Source organism: Parus major, chromosome 3, assembly GCF_001522545.3.
Source record: "Parus major isolate Abel chromosome 3, Parus_major1.1, whole genome shotgun sequence".
NCBI classification, from domain to species: domain Eukaryota; kingdom Metazoa; phylum Chordata; class Aves; order Passeriformes; family Paridae; genus Parus; species Parus major.
The window spans coordinates 60,252,703-60,277,801 of NC_031770.1; the positions used below are offsets into that span (position 1 = coordinate 60,252,703).

Sequence of the window (25,099 nt, forward strand, 5' to 3'; positions counted from 1 at the left end):
CATATTTATTACATGCTTGATTTCTTTCATGAGGCAAAAGAGAGATATTTAAGACTAATTGTTAATTTACCTAAGATTGTTTTTAAGCTGCATAGGCTTTGCTGTTGACTTTATTTAAAACATAGATGATCTAATTTCATTGCCTGAAAAAAGTTTAATAAAATCATGTTCCTATCAAATTAAAAATAACCTTGAAGTCAGAGCGATTTATTTAAGATTGTAATTTTAAATGCCTGAAATGCCAGAATTAAGGAGGTTTTTTTTTTCCACAAGCTAATATTTCTTTTAATCAAGTGTTTATAGAGAGTAGTTCTTTGTGAAGCCCAGAGTTATTTTCACAAAAGAGGAGAGCTGCCTGGTGGTGACCTCTCTTAAATGAGCAATTCAGGGTTATCAAATCAGACAGCAAGGGACTGGAGGAACCAAGGATCGCACAGGGTACAGCCATTACCCATTAGTATAACTCCACATTAATTTTAAATTGAATTTTTAAAACTTAATTGAGCAGCATTTTCAAGCTCTGTTCAGTGTGAGCAGGACATAAATTGAAACAGTATGTACCAGGAACCCTTAATAAGCAGAGAGAACTGCTGCCTTTCTTCCCTCTCCTTTAAAATCAGTGGTAATGCTCTGACATTAAAAAGAAGAATTTAATTAAGAGATCGTGACAGTGCATCTGAACTCTGACTGGCTAATGGGTTACCAGTGTAAGGGATATGCGCTGAAATGAATGCAGGGTTTTTTCTTCAACGTTCATTTTCAGATGAGAACTCTCTTCTGTTTGAACTTTTCATCACTTTAATGATGGAGAAATATTCTAATGGATAATCTGTACATGAAGAAAGACTTTGAAAATGTAGTTTTGCAGTTGGAGTCCAAAGAAACAAATTCTGATACAGAGAAATTAGAGCAACTGCTCCAAGTCTTGTAAGATAATATGCTAGGAAATCACTGATATAAATAAAAAAGAAAATCTGAGGTGTTGTTCTAGAACTGTAAACCTTGTCAAATTTTATTTTAATTAATTTCTCTGAAAGTGCATTACTATTTCATTTTAAGTAGGAGCCCAATTCACTTTGTTTCTCAACTTGAAGCATGCAGATGAGCTTAAGTAAGCAAGTTCTGATCTTCGGAGTGTAAATTATTTTATATGGTGTAGCTTGGATGTGCTTCTCTGCTGCAGACTAAGCGTTTTGCATTCCAATTTAAAGCACTGGACTTACTGAAATGGAGTCCTTCATTTTAGAAAACTCCCTAATATGTATTTTCCCTTCAGAGCAGAGCAAGAATGACTGCATTACATGGTTTATTTGTCAAGTCTGCTATTATATAGGTTCAAAGATACACCTTTGGTTTACTGTTGGCTCCTTGGTATTCTTGACAATCATATGGCAAGTTTGTATGAAGTGGGGGAGCTTGGCATTCTTCTGCTGGGTGGATTTGATGTGGCAAGGCCATCAGGGCAAGGGACAAGCCTGAGAGGAAGAAAGTACCATGAGGTTTGTTTATTTTGGTTTCTTCAAGGCACTAGATCCAAGGTTTACATTAAGTTATCATTTCTGACAGTCCAAACATTTGGTTGACACTGGGAGGGGGTGGGGGCAGGGGTGAGGAAGGGAGGAGAGTGGGGAGTGCAAGGATTGGAAATTCTCCTTTCAAATTTAGTATTTTCTATCAAAAGAAGCCAGCTACTTGGAAGGTGCACCTCCCACAAAATAATTTTACTGTTGTTTAAGCATCACCAAAATAAAGTCTTTAACACCATCCCTCATTTGCTTGATATTGGAATTTAATAATTTCATTGATTCCTGAAGTTCAGTAAGGCCTTTCATGTGTAGGAGTGTTTGCAGGCATCAGAAAACTTCCTTAATTTTTCTAAATTGGAGTCAGATACCCAGAGAGCTGAGGATGGAGCCTGTCTGTCACAGGGTGACTTGGCTGCACCACAGTTGGTCCAGGTGTCCTAGAGCCCAACATCCATTGCTTTTTTACCCTCTCAGGTATACACCCCTGTGATAACCAGGTTTGTGGTTGTTATGAGATGATGACAGTTTTAGGGAGAGGCAACAAGAGTACCTTTTGGAAGTGTTTTATGTGCCATTTTGTTCTGGAAATCTGATTTTGCTCTTGGTATCTTGTGACTCTTTCTGGCCTAGCCCTGCAGACAGAGCTCACACCTGAGGAAATGGCAGAGAGGGCAGCTGGGTGAGGGAAACTGGATGGCTTCTTCCTGCAGTGAAAAAAATCACACCAATAAACCTGCATTTGGCAAAGATGCATGGTCTTTGTACTGGAATATGAGTGACTGAAATCTGCCTGCTTGGTATAAACAGAATTAATCTGCTTAAACATGGTAATAGCTAGAGTGAATACTTGTTTCAGTGGTGATGGACCCCTGGTTAATCTGCCACAAAACTCTTTAAAGCAACTAAACCATGCTAGGATGACAAAGGGTAGATGTAAAATGAAGGGTCTGAGTGTTATGAAGTACTCCTGCCAGTGACAGGAGGCTGGCTGATAGACACATGCAGCATTAAATCATCTCCTTTTTCTGCCCTTTATGTTTTGCCACAGGCTTTCAGGTTATTAAATTCTATGGCTCAGCAGTAGCCCTTTTGGTGTTAGAAAGCTTGGAGTTTAAAACCTCAATGAAGTTTCTCATTCCAGAGGTTGATTAGAGCTAAAAATGTCCACAGAGGTCACGCTTTGCTATGTGTTGAGCAGAATGGATGGTTACAAGCAAATGCAGCCATCTTTCTGGGGACTGAGCAATGCTGAATGCTCAGAAACTGTATCCTGGTCAGGAACTAACATGCAGCTGATCCATGGGAGAGAGCAGTGGCATTGTTTGTTCTCTTTGTGCATGTTTCTGGGTGTTTTTGAATGCTGACTTTTGGTGGAGGGTCTGTTTTTCAACTGAAATCAAAATTGAGCATTTAATGTGAATGGTAATAAGGAAAAAGATCCCACAAGAGCTCAAACTGTTTCTATCTTACTGACCTGTCACCTGGCCCCGCAGCTCCAGACAGATTAAATTTTTCAGTGATTTGTGGTAGCTGCGCTTTTTTTAAGAACTCTCTACGCTCCTTCCTTTAAATGAAATCTGTGTTCTTGCCTTTTTTTTGTGCCTTCCTGCCCTCCACTTTTTATTTCAGCTAGCTTTAGATGGATAGGTGGTGCTTAGTATAACAAAGCTAAAATTTTAGAAGGTATTGAATTTGGACAGATAAAAGGTAACATTAAAAAGGAAACATTGGTTGGTTGGTGAAAAAGAGCTGTTGCAGACCTTTGAAATCCCTCAATGCCAGGTTTGTTTAAATATATCTTACAATATACCCAGTGTATGTGTTGTAAATCTGCTTAAAGTTGAATTGATTTTCTTAGGAGTACGACTGCTACTGCTGGGCTATCCTGGGATGATTCCAGCTATAAGGCAGTTGCAGTCAAGTATGTCATGGTCATGTTTTGTGCCAGTGCAAAATACTGATGGTGCTTTTCACTGCCAAACCTGATTTTGAGTACTGCTTGTTTCTTGATGGCACCTCCTTACTGAGCTCTCCTACCATGAAAATGCATGGCAGCATGGTCTGAATGCGTTTGGGTTGAGATTTTGGTTTTTGTGTCTTTGTATGATGATAATGAAAAATGTCTTTTATATCTTTTGAGTTAACTCTGCCTTGATTACTCTTATTTTCAGAGAAGAAATGGGGAAGATATTCCAGTTGCTCAGACTAAAAATATCAATCACAGAAGATTTGCAGCTACTTTTAAGTTGCAAGAGGTGACAAAAACCGACCAGGATTTATACCGCTGTGTAACTCAGTCAGAAAGAGGTTCTGGAGTCTCAAACTTTGCTCAACTTATTGTTCGAGGTAAAGCTTTATTTATTTTCATTTTATCCAGTTAAATGCTTTTAATGCCAGTGCTTTCTGCTTACACTTTTTATTTACCCTACATATGCCTTGATCTGAAATGATCATACAAAGATAGCCCTATGAAATTGTCATATGATGAAAGATTGGTTTGCAAATCTTCTTACAATTGCTTTCCATGGAATGCACCTATGTAAAACCCTGATCCCAAAGTGTGTGGAATGTGCCTGCATGCTTTTCTGGGAATGCTATTTGTTGAACTTAGGTGCAAATCAGATTCCACTTATACATAGTTACCATTCCCTTTTAAAATCTGTTGCCTTGAGCACACTGGTAATACAGCAAATAATACATTGTTCTGTTACCTTGGAGACAGGTAGATAAAAAGAGTTGTAAACTTTCACCTGCCCAAGGACTGGGAGCATTGTGGAAATGTTCTGTGATGTTTTCCAACACAGAAGTAAAAGGAAAGAAAAGAAAACTTGCTTTTCCCACTTGAAATACTTTTCTGGTTGAAATTAATTCAAAAGCTTGCTGATGTGCAACCATAGCTTGTTTGTGGTGTGATCAAGTTGGTGAATTTTTCTTTTTTGCATTTTATGCTCTGGAAACGTGTAATCTTATATGTGTTTGAACATATAAAATTCAGTTTTCACTTCCAAAATTGTGTGGTCTATGGCCTGGAATAAGCTATTGAACCACTTCTTACCTAATTATGTTACCTCCAAAACTGCCTGTTTCATTCTTTGTTGTGATGAGGTTTACAGTTTTTTAAGTGGGAAAAAGAAGTGGTGTACAAAATCTGTTTGTGGAGCTGCTGCCTGATGGAGGCACAGATTTGGCCAGGTGGGTGGAGGGTCTGACACACAGCTGGGCTCTTGCTCAATTCATTGGTGAGGCAATGGGCTGTATGCTCAGTTTGGCATCATGTAGTCAGACACTGCATCTGGAATGGGGACAGGGCAAGCAAGTTTGTCCTCAGCCTGTAGAAATAAAAGCCGTGAAGGAAATGCCCTGACCTATTTTTTATCTGGTATTTGCTGGCAGAGGTATTTTCCCTGGGAGACCAGTTGATTGAGGTCAACCAGGTTTTATGGCTACTATAAAACATCAATAAAAATGGGCCTTGCTGACTACACAAAGATTTAGACAACATGTTAAGGGCTTCTTTTTATTCTGTTAGATGCACCTTTTGTCTACCAAACTGCAAGATGGTCTTCATCCTAAGAAATTGAAATAAGTCCTGTTGAAGCATGAAAACAGACTTTTGTTGTTAGAAAGGCAGGGCAAATCAATGTATTTATCCAATAAATTAAGTTTTCAATTTTTTTCTAGTATAAAATGGCAATAAAATGGTGTTAAGAATACTATTTGTCTCAAAAAATAACCCAACAAGAATATAAAATTTCATAGCACCATCTTTTAAAATGCATCATGTTGTCCTGCTTAGAAACTTAGGTAATTTCATAGATAGCACCATATTTATGGCTCAAAATATAAATTTGGTAAGCAGCTATGTATATAGCAGCCATAGCATTTTTTTTATTTAAAGGTTGATTTTACTTTTTGTGTGCTTTTTATTGTAAGTACAAGAATTTTAACTTTTTTTTCATATGTGTACACATACATAGATATATACATATGTAGGTACATATATTTGCACACACACACACACACACACACACACATATATATATAATATTAAAAAATGCCTTAAAAGATAAACCTTCCAAAACCATTTTCATCTCTTTGACATCATGGTAGAGAACAAAGATATATGTTTTATAGTTGGATTTATTGCTTGCTGTTGTATTTGAAAAGCAATATACAGTAATATATTTTCTTGTTTGTCTGGATAACCGCTAAATAAATCTTGTTAGCCAAAGAAGCATACCCATACCCTTAGGGATCAGCTACCCTGGTGTTAAAACTGTACTGAAAATTAACCATAATGACAGGTCCTATATCTCAGTGGCACTTTAAAGCTGACATCCTGCTACATGGATACAAAAGATGATAATTTTAAAGGAAATTTTTGGGCCACTGATATGAATTGCCTTTAATAAGAGCTGGCATAGTATTGCCCATTGTCAAAGATGACCCAGGGGGAAGAGTTTATTAGTGCGTTTCCTTCTAAACTGGGAGTGACAGGGCATGCTTGGGGCCCTTTTGTTGCTGTTTGTAACAAATGAAAATTTCGCTGCAGAATTCTCATGCTGAGAGTATTGATCTGTGTGTTCTCACAGCCAGAGGAGGGGAAAAAAAACGATGAAACACAATTTACTTTGTCATGGCTTTAGTATTGCTTCCAGATAATTCTGAGCAACGATAGGGTCTTTGGTTTGTAGAAGCTAAACTTTATTGACAACAGCATTTATTAGAGAGAGAGAGGGATGGAGGACAGGAGTTGTTGCACAGTAACTCAAAACCTTGGTGTTTGGATTCATGGCCAAGATATGGATATATCATGGGATATATCTCATGTCTATACAGATGTGTGATACCATAATACAGGTGTAGAGGCATCTGATACTTCTCATCTGATACAAGTCAGTCTTGATGAATAATGAAAGTTTTCAGTTCTATTGTGTACATTATGTTGAAACATCTTTATTTCATTTTGAGCTTTAGCAGAAGAATTACTTTTAGTGGAGTTCTAAACTCTATTACAAATGTAGTTACCTGGGAGGGATGGTATACATTTCAAGAACCTGAAAGGGATAACTCAGTTACTCTGATTAGTTTTTTGAAGAAGAATTGAACTAGGATAGGATTTCTAATTAAATTATGAGATTTTACCAAAAGTAGTTCCAGTCAATGATTTAATGTCTCACCTTTGTTTAGAGCTGGTCATCAGCTCCAGCTCAGTGGCTGCACTGTATTGATTTTTTTTTACATGGTTTCTATGGCATTGCTATTATTCTTGGATGCGTGCAGAAGGAGTTTTCCCTTTCCTCTTCCTTTTACAGGAAGTTTGGTGCTGTCATTACTGTTAGTTTACTTACCCTCCTGAATATTTCCATCTGATTAATTGTCTATTTATGTCTTCCCTGGTTAATTGGCAATTTCTGGGAAGGGAGTTTCTTGAAGTCTTCAGGGACTCCTGTCTCTCCTGGAACTTGAGGGAGATGCCAGGAGAGGAGCAGTAACTGTGATAGGTAAGAGTGAACAAGAAGCCACTGATGATTTCTTTCTTGTTCACTTGTTTCTTACTTGCTTTTGAGAGCAAGTGTATATCAAAGTCTCTTCTGCTTAGTGTGGAATTGTAGAAATGAAGTACCCAAAGAGATCTCACCTGTGTATATTTGATACATACAAGTGTGTAGCCTTTCCAAGTGACAGTATCAAATGTTCTGATCTTCAGTCAGTAGAGAACTTTGCCCTGTAATCAGTTCTTGTACTGCTTTATTGTTCCATGCTCTTAAAAATGTACTGGAATGTTTCTCTGAAGTTGTTAGTATTTGCCAGAAAAGTTACCTTGTGCATCAAGAAATGAGGTAGTGTCCAACACAGCAGCTGTGATAGCAACTTCTTAGTTGACATGGATTATTAGAAGTGGCTGTGAGATGGGGATGAAGCTGATATTACATTCTCATATGGTTAGTTAATAAATCTTTGTAAAATAATCCAAATTCAGTTTGTCCCCATTTGAAATGTCTTACTCTTGGGCAGCCTTGCAATGACTGTGAATAAAATAATCATTTTCTTTGGCTGCAGTACAGGGAAGATACAGGCGCTAAGTCTCCTTCTTTTTAATATTCAATTTAAATTTAATTCAATTGAAATACTCAATTTAATATTCAATATATATTCATGTAATAACAGTTTGTTGCTCTGATTGTCAAAAAAAGGAGCAAACCCTTTTCTTAAATGGTATAAAAATGAATTGCACTTTATGTAAAGCGTTTGTATGCTTTCCCAAGTTTGGGTTCTTTTTAAAGTAGCTGCACATTGTTAGAAAAATAACTGTACAAAACTTGATATTATGGTATTAAATGCTGCAAAATCAGCAGGAAATATGGTGCATTTTATTTTATGTAGTGGATCTTGCACATATGATTTGGAAGAAAATATTTGTTAAAGATAAGGCAAAAAAATAAATGATAAAACCCTCAGAATGTATGAATCAAATGTGGCATTTGTTAATGTGGAGAGTTCTATCATACATCTGGTTCTACTGATAAGTTTATAAGGTTTATTTGAGCTATAAATTACAGCAATTTTTTATAGTTTTACTACGTGATTTTTTTCTTCTTAACATTTCTTCATCCAACCAAAACATCTCTTCTGTGCTAGGTTCAAAGCAAGGGGAGGTCTCTGCCTTGATTTATAGTTGTAATATGGAATTGTCTTCATGCACCTGGTAAATCCAAGTTAGTAACAGCAAAAAAAGGCAGTCTTCCTCTACTGTCATCTGAATGTTCTTCAAAAAATCCTAACTTCTGATGAACTGACTTGTTTCTAGGCATCTCACCTGTTTGTGTGAGTTTGTGGATATAATTGTTTCTTGCATTTGATTTGACATTGCAGGCAGTATCTCTTCTAAGTCATCAGGTTCAATTTTTTGTGGGATTTGTGATTATGTTTGCTCTTTTTGTTTACTTTATTGTGCTGAGTTTGCCATCAGAAGCAGTTCCTGTTACACAAGCCTGGCAGTGATTCTTCTGCCTTTTTTATCTGAATCTCTTTAGGTATTTTATGTAGGAAAACTAGTAATTTGGCTGGTTCCTGGTGATGCTAGAACTCTGTGAAGATAGAGTTTGCCCTTGGCAAGTAATTCTTATGGGAGCATTATTCTTTTTCTCTTACAAGAAAGCTTTGAAATATTTCCATTTGAGAAAGCTGTGGACTGAAATGCACTTTCCAAATTTCATTGGTACTTGTTTGGTCTGGAAAAAAAAAGTGAAATCTAAGCTTGCTTCAGATGTGTGTACTCAATTCTGTGACTTGGTTTATTCGTTCAGTATAATAACAGACCTAAAAATATGTCAAGAAGAGCACTAGATTGCAGGTGGAAAGTAAATACATCAGGTAACCTGAATTTATATTCCCTGCTTGCAAATAGACTGAAGTACTTTTATACGAATTTTGCAAAATGCCCCATATTTCTACCCTCCATTATTAAGTTCTCTGATAAATAGGAAATTTGAAAAAAAAAATATTTCCCCTCTGGTGAAATTGCCTGCCATCATAAATATTAGACAGTTCAGGTTATTAGTGATGCTTTGTAATGTGTCCAGAAATTCAGTCTCCAAGAGACAGTGGCTTTGGACTGTATCTTTGAAAAGCCTTTGGTGTGAGTTTTTCTGAACTCACTGAATTTCAGACCAGAGAGGAAACTGAGGAAAGAGATTTTGCAGTCCAAGTTACTGAAATCTATGGGCTTTACATCACTAATTTGGCTAAGTTTCCTTTTGAATAATCAACAGACTTCAGCAGAGGTATGCAAATATTTTATTTGTGTCAGAAGACCCCTGTGGCCGCTACGCTTGGTTCATAAGATGCATTCCTGGAGTATTGATATTAATACTGGTACTCTTTTGGACACTCAGCTCATCTTCAAAATTACTTTATACTCTTAAGTTTCCTCATTAGTTGTAGCCTAATTCTCTCATGGCTGTATCCCTGCAGGAAGAGCAGATGACAATGTCATAATTACTTTGCAGTAGTTGAAAAAATAAGGAAATTATTTTGTGAAGTTTTTCTAAACCTTGATAATAAAACACAAATTATAGTTTGGGTATATATTTAGGCATAAGCATTCATCAGAAAGTCAAGTAACTCAATCTTTTTATGGCATTCTCTGGTTTTAATTTCTCTACTATATTAAGATCTTATCCTCTTTAAGTAGGTTTAACATGTGAATCTTCCTATTTTTCAATCCTCTGTTTCTCACAGCAGGTAAAGAGGAGCTGTTACCCTGAAGTCAAATCCTGCCTCCTTTACATAAAAAGAATGAAACAAGAATATAGGAAAATGCCTCAGAAAGTTTTATGCTCATAATGAATGAATTGAACCAGATAGGAGTCTCAATTTCATTATACATATCAGAAAGAACAGCAGCTTCACTTTTTGCTCAGGCAACCCTTCTGTGGAATTAACTCTGCTCAGCTCTTTTGCTCAGGCAACATTTGTCTCTGGTTTATATAATTAATAGGTGCATTGCTCATTTCCTTTAGGAAGTGCAGGAAAGCTGCTTTTGCTGGAGAAGCAGGAGAAAATAGTTTTGACCAATTTTTTCAAAGAAGCCAGAGACTGATTCACACAAGGTAACAGAAATGCCAGGTATTTGGCATAGGCTCCATTCCATATTTCTGTGTTGAGCAATCTTGGCTGCACAGGTTTACATTTGAAATGACAGTGACAGAATGGCTGAGATTGAAAGGCACCTCTGGAGGTCATCTGGACCAAACTCCCCCTACTCAAGCAGAATCACCTAGGGTTAGTTGCCCAGGATCATGTCCAGATGGCTTCTGAAAATCTCGTGGGATGGATATTCTGCAGCCTCCTTGGGCAACCTGTGTCAGTTCTCAGGCACCGTCACAGTAAAAAAAAAGTGTTTCCTGATGTTCAGAGGGACCTTCCCGTATTTTGCTCTGTGCCCAGTGCCTCCTGTTCTGTCACTGAAAGGAGCCTGGCTCTGTCCTCTTTGCACCCTCCCTTCAGGTGTTTATACACTTTAGCAATATCCCCTGAGACATCTCAGATCCAGCTGACTCTCAAAGTGTCTCTAATGTGAGCTGGTGCTTTATTGTAGTTCTGATGTGTTCTTCAGGAGCACCTGAAACATTTAAGGTAAAGCACACGTTTTGCTTTTATTTCATTAGACATGAATTTTGTACTGCTTGATATAGGCTAAATTAATACTCTCAGTAGGCAAAAGCTAGCTATTTCAGTGTTGATATGCATCTTCTTAATGTATTCTCTGAACTTAAAGGTGACTGGTCTGGATCAGAGCAAAAAGCCAAGTCCTGTAGCTCTGTGTCCTGCCTCAAGAGCCAGTGATTGGGGCAGAGTTATCAGAGAAAAGTCGATGTAGAAGTATCCTTTGCTGACTTAGAATTTGTCTACCCCCAGGGTCTGTGGTTCAGACATCATCTAAGAAAAGGGCAATACCCTCTCAGCCTGGACATAAGTGTTTTGCCTCAGTTTCTCACTCATAAGAATGCAGGAACCAAAACAGATTAATGATTAACTAATTCACTTACGTGGTGAAAGGGCCGTTTTCTATTTATAGTTTTCATTGCCTGGTGTATATTTTCCCCTGACATCCATGATGGATGTTGATGCTTTGTGGCACTTTGATTCACGAGTCCAACACTATGAGTTCCTCTTGTGTTTTCTGTAAGGCTTCATACTGCCTGCATGACAGCACGTGGGATAGCAAACTCTGTGGAAGTCCTCTCTTCTCTGCTTGCTTCTCAGCAGCAAGAAGCATGATGGGCATATTATTTTCACAGATGGAAATGAGAACAAAAGGAAAAAGAAGAGGAGGAAGGCTGGGGATGCTGACAGCTAGCTGGATCAATATTTGCATGGGTATTTCTGCTTCTTTCTGAGAGCTGCTTTTCTGTATGTCAGTGTAGTTGCATTTCTGGGCATCTGATCACATTTAGAATTACAGATAGCTTTTCTTCTGTCATTCCTAATCAGTAGGTGTGGCACTATTTTGTGTGTCATTAGGTGAGATGCTGTTTTGTGTCCTGGAATGAACATGTAGCAGGCCTGGCTGGTTTTCTGATGGCCATCTTTGACCATGTTACATAAACATTCAGGCAGGAATGTGCTTTCAAAGCAAATCTCCAGAAAAGGGCCCTTCTCTGCTTACCAGGCAGTAGACTGCTACTTATTCTTGTCAGCTCTTGTGGAGACCTTGCCATGTCTTGGTAGCAAAATAAATACAGCTCAATGAAAATCAGTGGGAGCCTACAATGGGTGGTGACCTGAGATGACCTTGACCGAGTGGCTCACGGTTGCAGAGGAGTTGGCTCTGTGCTGTCAGGTTTAGTGCTGGCTTTAGGTAATATTCCTCATGGGTTTTCTGCCCCTGCAGCAGACCAGGTATTATCAGCCCCCTTACTGGCAGCATAAACTAGGTATCACCTGCTCTGGCAAATTCAGCAAAGCCAAGATACGATGCAGCTTCACTCAGCCTGATTTGAAATGGTGCTGCTGGTGATACCAGAGATGTGGCATCAGTGACTGTGTGAGCGATATCTCACTGTTTAGGTGCTCTCCTATACGTCTGCCATTTTCTCCTGTGCCTCCTTATTGCAAAATTACTTAGGTGAATTCAAACGCCAAATAAAGCATTTGGGAAATTAAAATGTAATCACTTTGAATAGCGGATTTCTCATTGGACTTTAGGCTTAATGGGAGTCAGTGCAAAGGGAAAAAAGAGGCAAGGGAAAAGCTTTCATCAGGTGTCACTTTAGGCAGGAAAAAAGAGGATTCTTTGTTTCTTCTATCTGTGTTTTATCCAAGTACAGTGACATGAAGATCATTTGCAGTAATGTGATTTTTCTCATCTTAATTAGAGATGTCTCCAGACTGCCCCATTGCATCACTGCTGTATTTCACTTGGATAATTTCCCTTCCAGTATCTGGTCTGTCTCTACATTTATTTAAATCAAATATTTCATTTGAATACTGCAGCTGAGGATGGTCTCTCTCAGTTTAAATGCCACTGACATTACTGTGGAGGTTAAAATATTTACTTAAGTACAGACAAAGTTCCCTTACTTGCCATCATTTTCCAGTTTGGGGGAGGGGAAAACCCCTCTAGGTTTGACATCTCTGTATTGTGCAGAGTTGTTAAAAAGGGTGCCGATGAGTAGATGCATGGTAATGATGAAAAGGGGTGCATTTGGAATTCAACATAGATGGCAGAAAATGCAGCATGTCAGAGAAGCCATATATTAAAGGGAATTTGAATTGGAAACTGAATCCCAACCTGCCACTGGGGGCATTTTGATCATTTTGATTTATTAAACTTTTATAACAGCATTCAGATGAAGCTGAATTAAAACGCTTAGTCTTGGGTGGTTTATGATACACAAGTCATCACGCTAGTGAAGTCTAGCCATGATCAATGTACAGTTAATTTAAGTTGCTTTCTTAATGCAGGTGCACCTGTGTGCTTTAGTATGTATTTAAAAATCTAACAGTGTTCTAATGCTGAATCACTGAACAAAAATACAAAATGAAACCACACTGACATTTATTTTCAGCTGCATTTGAGTGAATCTTGCTATTAAACTGTAGTTGAACTGCAGGAAAACAAACTGCATATATATTCTTATACCAATTTTATATATCGATAAATATACACTCATTATAAAATAGCTAGCAATGAAAATATAAATATTTCCTTGAAAATGGGTCATACTGCTAAAGACATAGGTGCTTGCCTTGTACTGTTCTGACCATCTCCCAGCCTCAGCAGCTGTACGGAGTCTCAGTGAGCACCATCCCTGCAATAAAAGGAAATCAATTACTATTAGAGTGGCACTGCAGGTTAAAGGCATTACAGGTTCACACTCAGTTTTGCAGCAAGGAGATGATACTTCGCTGCAAATGGGGAATGATGCAAAAGATGGATGAGACAGAGTTCAAGGAGCAGTACTGTGAGGGTCTGGCACTATCATTCCAAGCTGTCTCAGAGACATGATGGATGATTCAGTGGCAAGAAGCAATAATACCCGATGATGAGACATTCGTCTCCAGATCTTGAGCCCACTGCATGCTGTCCACCTGTTGGTGTTCTAGTGGCATAATGATTCCTGATGTGTTATGAAGAGCTAAACTATTGTACTTAAGCAGCTAATTTGGAATGCTGAATTTAGTAACCTAGATTTTTTGCCAGCTTCTAGAAAAGCGAGTAGCATATCAAATGCTCCTGCACATGGTGAATTTAATTACCTCTTATTTATGTGTGGTACCTGTTGACAGGATCTTGTAAGCTGTGCTAATACGATAAGTAATTTGTTACCTCCAGAAATCTCTTTCTATGTGCTCTCTGATCATTATCATGAAACATGATAAATGATCTAGCCCACGAGGTGTGAATGAAAATGAAATGGATAATTTGATTCTATGTCTAAATTGTCGCTGGAAAAGTTGTTGCAATTATAATGAAATTTATCTCGTAAAAATATGCTTCGCAATGTGCCAATGACCTTTAATCATCTTGGCTGAGTAGTTATTTGAAGATAATTTTAAAGAGATTACAAAAAGTTCGCTCAAAGTAGTTTGGATAGAAGTTTTCTTTCTTTCCTAAAGAGTTTTAAATATTTGTCTGCTTAATAATTCATATTGCAGGATTTTTCTGGTGTTAATTTTATTTGCAGAATTTTTTCAGAATTATATAGAAAGTGGTGAGAAACATATCTGCCTCCCCTGAAGAAGGGGAAGCTTAGCTACATGCAGAAAGATAGATTTCTTCCTGCTGAGATGCAGTGTTGAATTTGGATGTGTTGGTTTACTAGAGAGCTTGTCACTGAGATTGATATGGAACTGCTAACAGGCATGTCTTGGAGAACATTTAAGGGGTGTTATAAGGAAAATGAATGTGTTTCTCTCCCTTGTTCCCCAGGTATGTTCACAGTGCTAATGGCAGAGTCTGTGTCCTACCTCCTTCATGAGGAAGGATGACACTGTTTTATTAGGACTGATATTTTAATTTTCATCTCTTCCCCAAATTTTTTGTGATTTTTATTTCTTTTTAAACTTCTTTGTTTCCAGGACTTCATCTATAACATTTCATGTAGTTATTCTATGTCCATTTACTTAGTCTTTTGGCATGTCTTGGACTGACAAACATTTTGAGTGTATTGTCCCAGTTGATGTCTGTATATGATAACAAGTGAAATTTTTCACTTTCCTGAATTCTTCACGATTAAACAAAAGAGAAAATTTCTATTGATGGGTTTGGGGGCTAAACAGACAGAAAATTCAGTGAACAGTTAGGAAAAAGTGAGACCACCTTTTTAGGAATTAAATATTGCTTAGACTTGAATTATATTAGAAACCTTACAGACTAATAAGAATGGTCAGTAGGGATGGTAGGGAAAAGCATCTCAAGTCAATTTAACATTACACTTTTCCTTCAAGAAAGGAGGATGTAAGTACAAAATATCACAGAATTATTGAATTTAAAGGTTGGAATAGACCTTTAAGACCATGAAGTCCAACCATCAACTCAGCACTACCACTGTAACCCCCCAAAACATCAACCAGTGCCAGACTTCAAACATCTCCAGGGATGGTGACTCCACCTCCTTCCCAAGTCACCTATTCCAATGCCTGACCATCTGAACAGTGAAAAAACTTTCTTCTGCTATCTAATCTGAATCTCCTCTGTCCCAGTTTAAGGCCATTACCTCTAGTCCTCTCACTGCAGGCACAGCAGGAGAGACCAGCCTTCACCTCACTGCAAACTCCTTTCAGGGAGCTGTAGAGAGTGATGAGGTCTCTCGTGAGCTTCCTGTTCTCCAGACTAAACAAATCCAGCTCCCTCAGCTGTTCCTCATAATCCATGTTTTTTTGATCTTTCATGAGTCTGGTTGCCCTTCTCTGAAAGCATTCCCTAATCAACGTGATCTGAAGGGTATAGACATTGCATGGCGCTAGTTTAAGGCTTATAAAGCAGAGATAATTTTTGATGAGTTCTAGTTTTATTAATAGATTGTCCTAACTTTGTGTGAATTAGTTAATTTGAAAAAATAAATGCCAGGAAAAATACTTTGCTCAATTTTGAGGTTTTGTCTGGAATTTTCCATAAATTAATGGATTATAAGGTAAATTAATTTAAAATTTACTTAGATGTACCAAGCATCTTATAGTTTGTGGAATCTAGATGAATCTTTTATTAATATTTTTTTATATTTATATTAGCTTTTAGACTCCTTGTGCCTATCTTATGGTAGATTCTGTAAGACCTATGGAACTGTGCCTGTTTGGGGATACAAGGTAGAATACTACAAAGTATGAATGCCATATTTATTTTTAGTAAAACTGTCTTACTTTAATAAGCTGGCTTACTCATTTCCTGAGTAGATCAAGAATAGTATATTGTATTGTTTACCTGATCTATTTCACTGTCCAATAAAGATTGAGTCTAAAAATATTTTTTTTCTGGGTTTTTTTTTTTTTTGTGTTTTTTTTTTTTACCTGAAGTTGCAGTTCTGAGTTTATGTGAAAATCTCAGCTTTATTCTTATATTGATATCCTCATGGTAACATAAGCTGTGTTTTTAAACAACTGGAGATAGAAAGACAACCACTTTTGAAGGGAGATAGTGGTAAACTAGATGTTTTTCTTTGGCTTAAAAATTGAGATTGAAGTCTCATGACTTTTTATGCTTGCTTTGAACTTTACTCTGACTTTGAATTGTGTTGACAGCAGCTGGAAATTTCTTGACTAATGATTTATTCTTCAACTTTTCACTTCTCTTGGACTGGATGACTTGCATGTCCTGAAAAAACAAGACAAGTTTAGTGTGAGCAAACTTGTGATCTATGGGCTGCATCACCAGCCACTGCAATATTTTCCCCACTTTTTATTGGAGATAGAAAGGAGCAGCTGTTTGGCAGTGTAGGAAGCACAGCTTCATTTTAGCAGCTGGATACTTTCAGGGTACAATTGCAGTGTGGTTTGTTGTTTTCTTTTGGTTTTTTAATATGTGATGCTGAAACACAGTTCCTGCTTTGAATGTATGCAGCATGACATGTGGCTATCATAATGCATCGAAGAGGAGAAGATATCTGCAGGTTCTCACAAGTATAGATAGCATGCTGCAACCATCACTTTTGCCAATGACTGCTCTGTTTATTTATTTGTTTGGGGTTTTTTTCACTTATTTTGCACCTCTGGGCTTTCTGCAACATGATTTAAGTCTGCCATCTTTTGTGCCCTACATGTTGGTTGCTACTTCTATCAGTGGAGCAGAGAAAATGCTGTCAGGTTGAATGTGCCAATAAATGACAATGAGGTAATACAAAGGTGATAAAAAAGTCTGTTTTACTAGAAAGAATAGCTCCTTTTCCAAAAGATTTTTGTAAAGGTAATATAATTGGACACCTCAAGAAAAAAATTAGACTGTGTCTGTATTCTGGCTGGCTGCAGACATGTTTAAGATGTTTTAAGTTTAGGCTTACAGACTTCTTTTCGTTCCCAAGATTTGTCTTTGTTTTATGTGGGAAGCTACCTCCATCTTTTAATTTTAACTTTTTGTTGCTTAAGTTCGTTATCTTCAGCTATTTCTTAATGCCATTTTAAAAATCTGTTTGACCTTCCTCTTGCATTTTTCTTTCAACCTGGCTGCCTAAAGAAATATTTAATGAGTTTTATTTTTCCTGGGAACACCTCCAATACCTACTTGACCTCTAACTAGGTATGTGGACTATGCAACACAAAGAATTGTGCCCTAGTGACACTTCTTTTCCCTCCAAATTGCTGTCATTATCAGTGACATTTTCACAATTAGAAACAAAATTATTCTCAGGTTTTTTTTACTTCAATTGTTCCAGGAACAGCTTTAGCCTCTTCTTTGAATAATATTATAAAAGGTTAAAGAACTGATAGAGATAACACCGGCTGGCTTTTCATTTAGGCCAAATCAAGTGATGGTTTCAAGAAGTTGACCAAGAAACTTTCTGGAGTTGAAGACAGAGGGGTTTAATTAATGTTTTAGTTTGTCCAGATTTTGCTGCCCTTTACCAAAACAACCCCTAAAGCAGGAATTTAGTGGTATTTCAGTGCTTCCAGGATGGAACAAAGAATTTTTTTTAAAATGTGAAAGGAGGACAATGTTTTTTTCTCTGAAACGGAATGTTTCATTCAGATGTTATTGCTTACATTATGAAAAATGGAGGGGACAGGCAGGGGAACATGTGTGCCAAACAGTACGTGCAAAGAGTTACCTTATTAAGGAGACTATCCCCTAAGACATTTGCATCATTAGGACTTCTGATAATTAAGATGAACTATATTTCAGTAAAAAGACAGCCTTCTGGCCAACTGACTAAGCAGATGCCAAGTGGAAGCAAATGATGCTAAGTTGAGCTCTCAGGCAATTAACAGAAATTAATGGACCAGGTACCTACAGTCTGTTTCCTGTGAGTGTCAGTTCAGTGTCTTTGCCCTTCCTGCACTTCCAGCTCAGATGACTTTCAGGGATTTAGCACCTGATGTTTCCTTATCAAAATTTGCTGGGATTTATTACCAATTTAGCAGAGTTTACAGGATTTCTGTGGTGGATTAAAAATTTCACAGGGTTCTGGAATTTTAATCGATTGAGTGGGAATAATTGAAGCAAATCTTCAATGACAAAAATCCTGTTTTGACTCATAGCATAATGTTACAGAGGGGCCTGCACTGAGTAAAGAGCTGAAAGCTGTTACCATTTGGTCTGGTTTCAACCTCAACTCTGAAAAATGCATCTCCATATTCCCATAATTTATGCAGCTTCCTAACCTGTGAAGGAATTTCTTGCATGTCCTGTTTTTGACTGATTTGTGCTTCATTAGGAGGTGCATACATCATCTGTTTATTTATTTGTTCGACCCTTCCTTAAAGATAAGTAAGATAGGCACGGGCAATGTCTGTTTATGTGCAACAGCATCTGATGTTACAGTAGAGACATCAAAAGGTATGGTCCTACCTCTCTTTTCCCTCTCCTACTCCCCATGACTTGTTATTTCCTCTTTTACATCAGAAGCATGCTTGGCCCTCTCTCCAGTGAGCTGACTGGGGAGCTAAATTTTAAAAAAAAAAACAAACTCCTGACACTGTAGAAAGAAGTGGGTGTTTTTGTGTCAAACTAGTTTACTACTAGTAGAACCTCTGGTCTGGGAAATACAGAAAGACCAGAGAAGAAGTGGTGGTTCACTCCCAACACTGATGCGGTCATTTTGGGTTGGCTTAGATATAACGTTAAACTGCATCCTCAGCCTGCTTTGCAGGTAGATTACACTGTGCTGCAAAAATCTTTGTGCCCACAAGGAATTGTGGTGATTGTTCCTGAGATAAACAGTGTTGTCTTGGGGGTTTTCTTTGGTAGCAGCTTCCTTGTATGAACATGTCTTTAGAGAAGTTGATAAAACAGAGAGGGGATGACAGGAGATACAAGTATGTTCCCTCAAGCCCACATTATCTTGTCAGAGGCGAGGAGATAACCAGATACCAGAATGATAGGCCTTAATGTAATAGGCTAGAATAGAAAACCAGCAGTAAAGCTCATCTTGGGGTTGTTATGGGAAAAAACAGCTGGACTTGGTGTGGAAGAGGAAGAAATTGACCAGAAAAAAAGAAAGGTAAATAAAAAGGAAAAGAAAGATAAGAAAAATATTTTGCTTGAACTGGACATTTGGCTTAATTTCAGAATGCTAATCAGGCTATTTAAATATGGAAATACAATAACACTTGGAGTGGCTTTTCAACAATATACTAATTGTATAAGTAAGTAACCTATTATGATTTGTAAGAAGTAAGTTATTATGATTTGTATAGGTGTAATTAAAGCATGGAAAAGCAAACATATCAGTGTAGTTTTTTTATCAGTAGTATTCAATGAATAATAAGATAGGCAGCTATGCACACATCACTGTGCTGCTCTGAGAAGTATTTGAAATTTTCACCCAAAGGAAAAAAAGTGGAGGAAAAATGCACTCTTGTTAAAGGTTTTGTTGAATCTAAATTAAAAATATTCTTCCACTGAAGAAAAAGTGACTGATTGCAATATTAGAAGTAATTCAGGTTTCTCAAAAAGACATTTAAAGGGAGTGAGGCAACCAGGGGGCACTGTAAGGTGTTCATAGAAGAGAAAAGACAATACAAAGGCAAAAAATAGTATAGTGAATAGCAAAAGATTATGAACTTGGGTGAGAAAAGTGCCATGAAGACTCGTAGATGGAATAACAGGTGTTTTGTGGCTTTTAAATAATTGATTATTATATGGTATAAATGAGGCATGAAGAGAAATGCTTCATTAAACAACTTGAGAAAAATTAGGCAACATATCAAAGGGAAAATGGTTTGGGCTCTTCAGTGCTTTCAAAGGGTACTTTGAGCTTCAGCAATGTTACTGGCCTGCTTCCATTATGCTTTTTTTTACTTTAACTGTTCTAGAGAAAGAAATGATAAATTATTCAGGCCAAGAAGAGTATAAACACCACAGTTACAGTACAGGTAAGTATTCTAATTACCTTGGAAACAAAGGCAGACAGCAGGGCAAAACATTTTGTTTGGCAGGAGAGGCTGTGCAGAAGAGTGGCAGTTTTATCTTATTTTAAGGTATTTTAATGGTTGTAAGTATGGTTAGTATTACTCATGGATTGGCCTGCAATGAGAAGAATTGAGGGAGTTCAAACAAGCTATTTTATTTGCTGACTTCTTACCTTTGCTGATCCTTTTCCCCACACATTAAAATGATGATGGGATATGAAAAAAACTTCATAAGATGTATGTGGAATGGCTTAATGAAGGTACAACATAATTATGGTCTTCTTACTGCATCTGTATTATGTTAACCACTCAGGGATGTAAATCAACAGAAAATTAATCACTTTTCAGTTGGTTAGCTTAGATTGCTTTGGCTCTGCAAAGTAGCTTTTGTTTTAAAACCTAGAGCTATCCATTCAGGCATCAGAAAAAAAAATTAAAAGAAAAGATGATAATTTATAATTAAATGCAAAGGAAATGTGACATATAACCATGTACCATCCACATGCTGAAAGAAGATAGTTGGATCATTAGTAGCTCTATACAGAGGTCACTGTATCCAATAATGGATTACATGGACTGAAGCTTATGGGTTATTTCCAATATTGTCCAATATTCAATGAGTAGTTTGATAGCTGGCAGCAATTTCTTGGTTTTTTTTTTACTTCTAGAGAACATGATAGTGATATCAGAAAACATTGCTGCTTGGCCAAAATTGTCTCAGTTTAATGAGTAGGCTTATAGAGATGTAAGAATGAGAGAGGCACTCCATATATCACTGAGCATCTAGCAAGCTATAGCTTAAGATTTATTGAGCCAGAGACTGTATCAATGAATCATGTGTGTAATATCCATGACAAATCTTATACAAATTTGTCAAATAATTTCTGAGCTTGGGTTTTTGCCCAGTTGGGAGCAATGAGTTCCCACAGTTAGCTCAAGTTATTCATGAAAGAATGTACTCTTTCTGAAGTTGCCATCTATTTTCACTCCAAGAAATAGCAAGTCATTCCATATTAATCAGTTTCATGCCACTCGTCATTTCACAAACATCTAGCATGTATTCCTTCAATCATCATTCTTTCATGTTGAGTGTTGCAGATTGATTGTCTCCACATAGGAAGTTGTCCTAGGTCTTCAATAACTTCATTTTGGCCTTTTATATGTCTTCTAGCTCATCTGGCAGGAGATAGGAAGATCAGATGTATACAATTTATTTTAGATGAGTGAACATTATGGGTTTACACAGTCATATAAGACATTATGCTTTCTTTTATTCTGTTCCTAATAATCACTGATATCTTATTTTTTTTGTCTGGATTGAACTGACGTTGTCTTGAAATTCCCAATAGAAATATTATTCCTGTCTGATTATACTGATTTAGAGTCCATAAGGGATTCAGAAGGCTCAATACACTGCTTTGTATTTATCAGCTTTGACTTTGCCATTTTATTTCTTAATTCTACAGTATCTTAATAAGGAAAAAACAAAAGGCTGGATGTGACTTTTCACAAAATACCTGCAGCTATGTAGCACAACAGATAAGGCTACTGCTGCTTTAATTGGAGCCATCACTAAAACCCTATGTTTTTTTACTGGCATTGTAGGCAGACATATGACTTAGTGAATGTTTAGGAAAATGGTTCAGCCTCAAAAGGAGGGTTGTAGAGACTCCTGAGAATCTCTGAATCTTTAGGGTAAGGTGCTGTCCTTGGAAACAGAAAGACTCGGCGCAAACTCTAATTCCAGACAAGAGAAATGGATGTGGAATGTCCGTATGCTGAGAGATTGTCTTCTCTATAATCCTGAATTATGTTCTGAATGCCCCTTTTTATTATCTAGTGCCTCACATGCAACTAGCATGAAAAATCAAAATGTCATTTTTGTAAATGTTTTTTTCTTGCAGCTATTTTCTGAATTTGGATGAACTTTTTAATCTTAACTTCCTTATCTTTTATTGTTTTCCTACACACATACATACCCACCCTTTCCTCTGAAATGCAACCCCAACCTCAGCTTCTCTAGCCCATTTCTTTACAAATAAGAAGGATTTCATTTTTTTTTTTCTGTATATGCAGTTATTCTTTGGTGCATATGGAGTTACATTTTTAAGTCACAGAATTTAGGAAGGTATAAAATATGTGTGCATGAGATGGGTTTGTAGTACCTCTATATTCTTGACTGTAACTAAAGGTAACTATAAAATAGCCTCTGAGATTATTTGAACATTGGAAAAAAGCCAGAATCGGTTTCATGCTCAGGATTGCCTAGCCCCTGAATTTTCACTGGCTGAATGTGGGTACTAAGGAGAAGGATTTGCACCCTGAGAATGTGCCTCAGAAATTTGGAAAAGAGTCTGTGCCAAATGGGGAGAACTTAGAGATACAAATCTTGCTGATCGCTGAGTTCTTGGTGCAGTGGTGAAGAACTTCTTAGAGGAAAACTCTAGTGAATTTTGGAAAGAAAAACACTATGTGAAAGGAAAAGGAGAAGGTTTAGAGTATTTTTTTAAATGTCAAAATGTTGTGTTATGGCTTGTAATGCTTGGAAAAAAGTTATGTGCATCTATTCTGAACATTTCAGTAAGTCCAGCTTGTCTTTCCCATTACAGGCTGGGGAGGAAGGTGAATAATAGGTGAGGGCTTTCTTGAGAGCAGGCAAGATTATGTGTATTGAGAAGCAGAAGCCTAAATAGAGTTCAGTGGGGCAGCTTCACCAGTCTTTTGACTGAGTTGACAAGACTGCTTTTTTTTGCCCCAAACTCACATTTATCAGAGGGATAGCAAGTCCTGTGAGAAAGGCTTCCTGGTGCTTGCAGTTATTTAAAAGCAAACAAACCAGCCAAATTCTTCAAAGAACACTCACACATTAAAAATTTGAGGCAGAACTTTAGAATTCAGCAGGAAGAATCATAACTTTCCTTGCCTTCATCAATAAGAGTATTTAAAATTTCTGAAAAAGTACTCCCTGCTTTGGGTACTGGGGCCAACAGAGTTTGTACCAGCAAGTTTACCAGAGCTTGCTGGTAAAATTACACAAGGTCATTTCCCCACGATGGCATGCTTTGGTTACCATCACTTATGTAAAATGTAAGGATTCATTTAAGGTATTGCTACTGTCTGTTTAGCTGGTAATATGGTGACAAGTGATTTGTTTTTGTCTCCAAATCTTTTGTAATGTGCTCTTAGGTGCTTGGTTCAATACCCAGAACCAACAGAAACCCAGCCTTTGACAAAAAGCCCATTAAACACAGTCCCTCTAAATGTAATAAACAACATAGGCTACTTGTGCAATCTTTGCAGGTAGCAATTTTCACAATGGTGCATATTATTATAAACTATATTATTACTAGTGGATCTTGTATTTGGAGAGAAAAGCTGTACTGTACCATTTCTACCCTAATAATTTCTTCTCTTATTATTTTTGTAGAGTTGTTGATTTTGTTTGCCTTTCTTATGTGAATATACAAGATTGGTTCCAGAACTTTCAGTGTGCCAGCCCAGATTAAATAGATGCTGGTTAGTACCATATTCAAAAATTAAAACATGCGGTAGCAGAATAAGAAACTTTTTGTGTGTTTTTGTTAAGTTTGCTCATCAAAAATTGATAACTTAGAATGGTTAAAATAAGAGAGCAAAAAAAAGAGATTTTCTTTTTTAAAACTGTTTGTGTCAGTTGAATAAGATGCAAAATTTAGACTCTTTTACTGTACTCAGGGAGTTTCTATTCCAGATTCATATTGATATTTTGAAACTTTTTTGCAACAAAACAAAGATAACAGGCTTTTATCAACTCATATAAAATCATAATATCTCATAAAGATCCTATCAGCATGCAGAACTGGTGGGGTTTTCTGTTCTGATTTGTTTTTCCAGGGATTTCTTTCAGACTTGTCATCACACTCAGAATCCATTTGGCAGTGGGGGTGTATGGCAGCTGCTTTGTTACCCTCATTTCACAGGTATTCCTTAGCATCTGTCCAGGTGCTGTGGCAAGGATGGTAGTTACTTTTGGCTACCTCTATCCCCCTGCCCCTTTCTGAGGCTGGCTTTCATGGTAAAAGCAGATGTAGTAGACAGCACCTTCTAAAAAGGTAGTCTCAATCCTTGCCTTCCCTTTTCTTCTCTCTCAAGTGCCCGAACTTGTGCTTCTGTTTCTCTGCTGACACTGGCTTTTGTCTGAAACCACTGGGAGTTGCTGCAGGGACATAGGAGAGCAGGGAACTTCAATGTAACCCCTGCAGGATCAATTTTAACCCTAAACTGCTGTGAATGTAGTGTAGAGGAGTGACATTGCAAGCAACAGTGGTGGTGAGAAGTGGAGGAGTAGGGTTGCCCTCTGTGATGCGTGTTAGATGACACGTATTTCACATCTGTGATGTAAAACTGTGGTGTAAAAGCCATTTTGGTTTCTCTTGGTTCATTGCATAGATTGAAGGAAGTGTCTCAGTGCCTCCTAAAATTAGTCCCCTTCTCTGTCATTCCAGTGGGCTGCCTTCTGGCATTTTTGGCAAGAAATATTTGGACATGCTGTAATAAGAAAAGTGAAGACATTGCTGGTGGGAACATCTATATGTGTCTTAGGAAAGATTATGAATAGAAAGAGAGGGATTTGAGCAAGAAAACAGCCCCTCAAAAATAAGTTTGCTCAAAAGTGGTGATGGATTCTGTCATTTCTCCCCCTAGATTTGCATAGGCTGAGCACACACAGAATCCTTCTAGATAATCATTAATGTTTAACCCTTACATTACCTTGTATCAATTTTTCCTTTGATGGTAGTATTCAAGTGCTGACAGAAAGGTTTTACCATCTGTGAAATGGGATACTCAAGAAAGAACTTTGCAGAATGCCTTGCAAATCTGAAGGGGAAGGTTTTCTATTCATCTCTGCCCCCTGTGCATTTGTATTATTGCCTTAATAATAAATGTGTGACCTGTTTCCCCTTCCCTTCCCTTCCCTTCCCTTCCCTTCCCTTCCCTTCCCTTCCCTTCCCTTCCCTTCCCTT

The 25,099-nt window shown here is 37.4% G+C and overlaps 1 protein-coding gene across 14 annotated transcripts in view; it reads left to right on the plus strand.

Annotated features, from left to right (window-relative positions):
* PTPRK (protein tyrosine phosphatase receptor type K) overlaps positions 1–25,099 on the plus strand; it is a 382,222-nt gene that overhangs the window by 186,154 nt on the left and 170,969 nt on the right. For all 14 annotated transcript variants that reach the window (XM_015622199.2, XM_015622202.2, XM_015622201.2 and 11 more), the window contains exon 6: positions 3,698–3,872. In XM_015622199.2, coding sequence (XP_015477685.1) covers positions 3,698–3,872 — 175 coding nt within the window. The remainder of the gene's footprint in view (positions 1–3,697; positions 3,873–25,099) is intronic.